Genomic DNA, 6,434 nt, shown 5'->3' on the forward strand with positions numbered 1-6,434 from the left:
AAATTAAAATCAATTTTCAATTCTTTCAAGAATGGTAGCTGATATTCTTAACATTTTAATCACCATAATAACTAGTAGATCTTCATTTATCATTGGTTTACATATCTTAATAAAGTGTAAAACTTTTCTTATTCGAACAAATGTTCAGGCTCTTATTTGTACTTATAACTACTGCATGTTTTTATTTTAGATAAGATAAATAAAGACAAAAATCTTAATATTTTTATCACTGAAAAAGAGCTCACTTGTCATAAAGAACAATCAAATATTGCTGATCTTGATGATACTGATGAAGATGAAGATAAAGATAATAATGATGTTGATATTGTTAATCTTTAACTGCTAGGTTTTTATCTTTCTGTTTTTCATGTTTTGTTAGATTTTGATTTTTTTTTTATTTTGGACAATAGTTTATTGGCATTTAATTTTTTTTATCTATACACCACTAATTTATTTTACTTGTATTTATAATTTGAATAAAAATCTTAGAAGTTTTGTTGTTTTATTTTTTATTTTAAATAATTAAAAAGAATTTAAATTTTAAAAATAATATAAAAAGGCCAGCCCTTTTAAGCCCTGAATCCGCATGTCTAAAGGCCGGGCTTTAATAATTAGATAATTTTAAAGTATGTGGGCTTTAAAAGGTCGGCCTTTTTAGGCCCTAGCCCTGGCCCTTCAAAGGCTAGCCCTTTAGGGCCGGACTAGCCCTTATTGACAGCTCTACTTGGGCTCATAAATAAATAAAAACTCGCACGGACATGAATATATTTTACCTTTCATATTTTATTGACTTTTGATTTTATAATCATAAGATATAAATAGTATGAAGTGTTTTCTTCAATTTAATATTTTAATTTTGTTTGGAATTTCTTGATTAGCATTTAAAATTAAAAGAGTCACTCTTAAATCCAATATTACTTTTCAACGGAACATTTCAAAAGAAATTAATTATTTTCGTAAATTCCACTTTATGAAAACAAAACTGAATTCATCAACTTCAAAATTTTCAGTGATCAATAACCACCAGATCATACTAGCATATTTGGTCTTCATGATATGTGGCAAAAAATAACATTACCTTGAGTATTCAAGGTTTAAATGCTAGTTCTAACAGAAGCAGAATAACGACAGGATCATGCATCCTCTGCTTCTCACCTTTTGGAACAGATAATGGCATAGGCAAATCAGTTTTTCTTTTAGGGGTCAAAACTGTTTAAGATTCTTCAGATCCGCACAAAAAAATTCTCTGGGTCTTATTATCAGCATTGCTGAGATGGTTTCATGATAAGGCTGTGAATCAAGGATGCGAGCGTGATCCAGAAATTATGATGTCTCAGTCAAGTTGATGATGATGAGCTATTTCATTTTGCATGAAACTTGCGGTTAACACACTCATAACTGGGTACATTTAGAACTGCCAAAAAGAAGAAAGAGATGTCTCATTACTCAAAGATGAAGGCGCTATCATTACCAGAAACCAAATAAACGGAAAATTGTGAAATTAATTTACCATCCCCATATGACGCCATTGTCAAAGGCGAGGAGATAATCTTCTGAGCAATCTTAGTAATATCATTCAACGTGATTTCATCTACAGCCTTCAAGAACTGCTCCACAGGTTTCCTGAAAGGAGGTAAAACAGTTTCTTTACAAACATGTGCCATGCTCCTTGAAGACAACATAGCGAGAATTATAAAATTTAGGCACAGTTTTGATGTTTTCTCGAGCTTTTCAATTCAAACACTCATGAGGTTCGCAGCACAATTAAACTTTTTTTTAACCCAAAAAAAAAAAAGAAGAAACCCAAGAGCAAACATCTAAGTAACTTGAGTCCTATCCTTTATTAAAGCTTGATAAACAAGAACCAAATCCATCTACCTGAGAGAATTTTTTATTTTTTTCCCCCTTGAATAATAAGGATGGGTACTATTGGCCTGAGGTTACAAGCAGGATCCATTGAGTTTTCATGCCACTAGACTACAAGGCTATTAACACTTGAGAGATATTTAGGAGATGTGTCATTTGCTTTTTTTTTTTTATGTGTCCTTCAAATGTTGAAGACTCAGAAAGTAATGGTGCTTCGCATGCTGAGGTAGAAGCAACTATGCAAAAATGGAAGGGGGTAAATTTTAGTTGATATTAAGGAATTAAAGCATACAAAAAAGGCATGTTCATAGAATCTACACCTTTCTCCATAAGTCAAAACCTGTCTTCCTATGTCCTCTGATGCAATCATCTACAAAGGAGACCATGTGTAAGAAAACAGGAGGAGGGAAACAGAGGAAAAACCACAAGAAAAATTTATCATGCCATGATAATATACAGTCACATGCTTTAAGGGTTTTCTTATATAGGCGGAGAGAGAAGTGAAAATGAAAGTCTAAACAAAAGAAAACCACAGGCCCTATCCTAAATTATCACAATTAGATTAACTGGAGATGGAGAGGGAGATAGAGATAGCGTACTCTAGATTCCAGATTCATTAAAACAGCAGACTTGGTGGATTTTTTGGCACGATCAAGCTGTACCTGTGAAACTGCCATTGCAGGAAATGTAAGTTTAATTTAGCAAAAACCAGGATCTTCAGTCACCAAAAAAAAAAAAAACCAGGATCTTCACAAATAAACTGTATGGGAAAGAACAAGAGAGAGAGAGAGATGCAAGCAAAACCCTGTCCCGGAGATGCAACTGCTATTAATTCCTTGGCTGCTATATCCACAGCTTGTGACACAAAGTCAGAGCTCTACAGCCACAATAAATAAACTCAAGCTTAGCAAAATAATATTAACTAATACTAGTACATTACCAATTCACAAACAAACAAAAGGCCAACAGAAAGCTACAAAATAGCTATATTGTCAGTCAAAGGTAACCTCAACTTGGAAGTTTTTTATAAGTCCATCTTCTCTCAGCATTAGGTAACAAAGGGTTATGATTTAGAGACACAACATAAGGCAGTTCATTTTTATTCAACAATATAAGCCAAATAACAAGAATGTAAGGAATTGTAAGTATGGAACGTAAAGGGTGTGCTTACAGTGCTTGCATAAATGCCAAACAATCCAGTTTTGTTGAAGATACTGTTGAATGCAGAGAAGGATTGAATCTGTTGATACTCATTCAAGACACGAAGATCTGCTTCAAACGAACATAACTAAATCAACCTAAAACATTAAAAAGAGCACAAGATACAGAGCTAAGAAATAAGCTTCTTGTTTTCTTTTTCCCCTTTTCTTTTATCTGGGACAATCACACCCACACATCCTGACCCACAGGTTGTGCACACCATAGGTTCAACCTCGTGATCTTCCACCCAAAGGATTTGAAGAGCAACTTGGTGCCATACTTGGCAAGAAATAAGCGCGTAGACATATTTATATCAGAGGCAAGCAGAAAGAAAACTCATCTCTGATGGGACAACTTAACAAGTAAAATTGACCAAAGTTGGTTGTAGACAAGAAGACACAGGAAAAGACTTACATAGCCTTGAGTGCATCCCTTTTCCAGGCCCCCCAGCAGAGAATGAACCACCACCTCCCATAAGCATCTGCAATGCTCGCAATTGGTTTTATGCATCCCTTCGTCATATCATTTTTTTTTCTACTTTTGTGCCACTTCGAGAAAAATGTGTTTATTGGATACAGAGGAACTAAGAAACAATGCGCACCTGTAGAACAGTCAAAACTATGGCATCTTTCTCTTCGTGCCAACCACCAGGCACTTCAAAAGCAATAGCAACATGAGTACCCTGATGTTGCAACATATAGTAGTAGATAAGTATCAACACATTTTATTTGATAGGGGGCTTGGAGCCTCTGCATAAAACACTAAGAAATATGATAGATGCAATTTGAGGAGGTAAAACTAATACTCACTCCTGCTTCACCTTGACGACGGAAATCACCTCCAACATAGACAGATCTTGGTTCTTCGGGACGGGAAACACTTGGTAGATCAGAGAGAAGTGGCTCTGCAACAGATACAAGTTCTTCATGATCGACCCCATAAGCTGCAAGTACCATTCTGGGTGCAGTGTAATGCTCCTAATTTTCCACGTCCAACATTCAGAATCCAAATTAGAAAGGGCAAGAACAGCACAAGAAATACAAGTACAGAGTAAATAAGTAGTAGTAGTATGCATCCAATATCAGAAAGAATAACATGTCTCACAGCAACAAAGTTCTCCAAAACACTGCCATCCAGTCCATCAAGTGATGATTCAGGAGCCAAAAGAGGATTAGCCAATGCACCATAATAACCAGCAGAGTGAATTGCCTCCAAAAGCAAACCCTGAGGATTGTTTGGAAGCTCTCCAAGCTCTGCTTTCACCTTTTGCAGCTGTATCAGTAGATGGTTCAACATAATATTAGAAATTCGGTGAATGATTAACAACCATTCCGGCATCAGAAAACAAGCAAACGGCTGATTGGCTGTCAGCATAAAACAGCACTCTAGAATCATAAATGTAAGGCGTTCGTTTTTTTCCTCATGCAGAACTATCCAAACAAAACAAAAATGATCTAAAGGCTTGGCTAGGAATCTCCAATTATATAACATAGAAAAAACAATGAGTCACTTTCTCTCCCTTGATAAGAACCTTTGGAATACTAAACTGTCACTCGAATAATTAAAAAAGGAATGGCCTATTCATACAGACACTATTGGTTTGTTATTTTCCAAAACTATTTTATCCATGTTGGGAGAAGGCCATAAAAATGGTAAAGCCCAGGCCTTCAGCAGAATATGGTGTATGACCTTGCCAAAGACAGACACGGGTAAGAGTAAGAAAACAGTAATGCTATCTTGGAGAAAATAAATTCATGCATAATAAATACCTCTTCTTTGACCTCCCAGTCTAAAAAGACTGGGTTCCTTACACAATCAACTAGTAATTCTACCATCTGTGGAACATAACTTTTTAAAGCATCAAATGTGTAGCCCATTTGCTCCCTAGAGGCTGAGGCACCAATATTACCACCAATTGCCTCTACTTCCCTCACAATGCGAAAGTGACTTCGATTAGTAGTGCTCTTGAAAGCCATTCTCTCTAACAAGTGTGAAGCTCCACTTGAAAATGGTGTCTCGTATATGGAACCAGAGTCAATATATAACCCTACGGAAGCTGCAGGGTTCTAGTAAAACCCAAGAAAGAAAAAAAAGTCAGGGCAACGATTATATATAATGAAGTACATAAACTTCAAGTAAATAGGTCACTGGTATTAAAATCACATGAAAGGATAGATAAACATACTGATGACGTCTCTGATGCTATTTTAACACCATTGGAGAGGGTTGTGATCTTGGTCTTGCTTGGTTCAACATGATCCGGTAGTGAAGCTGGAAGAGCAATACCCCCAAGTGGTGTATCCAAAGGGGGAAGAGAATTTGAGCTTTCTCCAGTAAGCCAGCTAAAAAACCCTCCAGAGGTAGGCCTTGTAGCTACTGCACTTGAGGTTGCAAACCTAGTAGTCCCCAAGTTACTCACACGGCCCTAAAGTCACAGAATTTTTTTATTGATACCAAAAGGATATTAATCAAAACAAAATGTCCCCTCAACAGATACATAAGATGACACCGTGCAAACAAATAAAATGAGCTAAAAATTTACTCTCCACATTAATAAAAAAATATCCGCCTCGGCTTTTGAAGGTTTGGCGTTAAATGAATAACTGGCCAAATAACGTCTCATTATCCCAAAACATTCATCCAATCACAATAATCGAGTTTTCCCAGAGAAAAAGAACAGAAATTTTCGGTGATGCATTACAGGCTGACATCGTCAATCAAACGCCATAGTTATTCAGGGCCAGTTTACCAACAAAACACTGAATAGGATCGAAACAGAAAGTCAAGGCATTGCCGCAAGAAGTGGGCGCTCACCTTGAGAGACCTCAGCGGTGAAGCTGCCGCTCTATACATGATGAGCTCGGTTGCAGAGTAAATCCCAAATCCTTGGAGTTATAGCTTCAGAAGTTTCAGTGTTTTGAGGTTTTGCGAGACACCGAAGAACGAAGGTGGCTAGGGAGCGAAGAAAAGCGAGGTTTTTGGTCTCAGGAACAAGTTCAATTGAATCCCTACGGTGAGGGATCTTGCCTGCGGTAACTAAATGCTATTCTGCTTTTGCCATCATTTTTCGTTTTCATTTCTTCGTCAATTTTTATGATTATATGTTTGAGAAATTTTTTCCTTCAACAATTATCGTTTTTAATAAAAATTTCGATAATAAAAACTACAAAAAAGGCACTAATTTTTTCTTTGATAAAAAGGCAAATCATATTAATGAAAGGATAAGCATTACAAAGTTTTAATTAACAAAGAATAACAAATAAACGGCACTAAATTATAAGAAAAACAACCTCAAACTTTTAAAACTTTGACCAAAAGTTTCTTTCTTTCTTTTTTGGGCCAATTGACCAAAAGTTTCTTTAAACTTC

General features: G+C 36.0%; 1 protein-coding gene across 1 annotated transcript; it reads right to left on the reverse strand.

Moving 5' to 3' along the window:
• Positions 1–987: 987 nt before the first annotated feature.
• LOC114750383 (mitochondrial-processing peptidase subunit alpha) lies at positions 988–6,019 on the reverse strand. Its single transcript, XM_028938980.1, has 13 exons — positions 5,881–6,019; positions 5,252–5,491; positions 4,836–5,132; positions 4,171–4,338; positions 3,876–4,043; positions 3,668–3,748; positions 3,481–3,547; positions 3,038–3,135; positions 2,671–2,743; positions 2,466–2,536; positions 2,187–2,236; positions 1,511–1,623; positions 988–1,414 (listed from the first exon to the last, which is right to left on the reverse strand). The coding sequence occupies exons 1-13, from the start codon at positions 5,917–5,919 to the stop codon at positions 1,362–1,364; spliced, it is 1,518 nt and encodes a 505-aa protein (XP_028794813.1). The 5' UTR covers positions 5,920–6,019; the 3' UTR covers positions 988–1,361.
• Between the last annotated feature and the right edge of the window lie 415 nt (positions 6,020–6,434).

This window comes from Neltuma alba, unplaced genomic scaffold, assembly GCF_004799145.2.
Source record: "Neltuma alba isolate B1F8T4 unplaced genomic scaffold, ASM479914v2 tig00006429_pilon, whole genome shotgun sequence".
NCBI lineage: Eukaryota > Viridiplantae > Streptophyta > Magnoliopsida > Fabales > Fabaceae > Neltuma > Neltuma alba.

Bases quoted from the DNA above. Each gene is read 5' to 3' on its own strand.
- LOC114750383 (XM_028938980.1), bottom strand. From the start codon at position 5,919: ATGTATAGAGCGGCAGCTTCACCGCTGAGGTCTCTCAAG. The intron at 4,044-4,170 runs GTGAGACATGTT...GTGGAAAATTAG, and splicing joins TTTTGGAGAACTTTGTTGCT to GAGCATTACACTGCACCCAG. The intron at 2,237-2,465 runs GTACGCTATCTC...TCTCCTTTGTAG, and splicing joins TAATGAATCTGGAATCTAGA to ATGATTGCATCAGAGGACAT.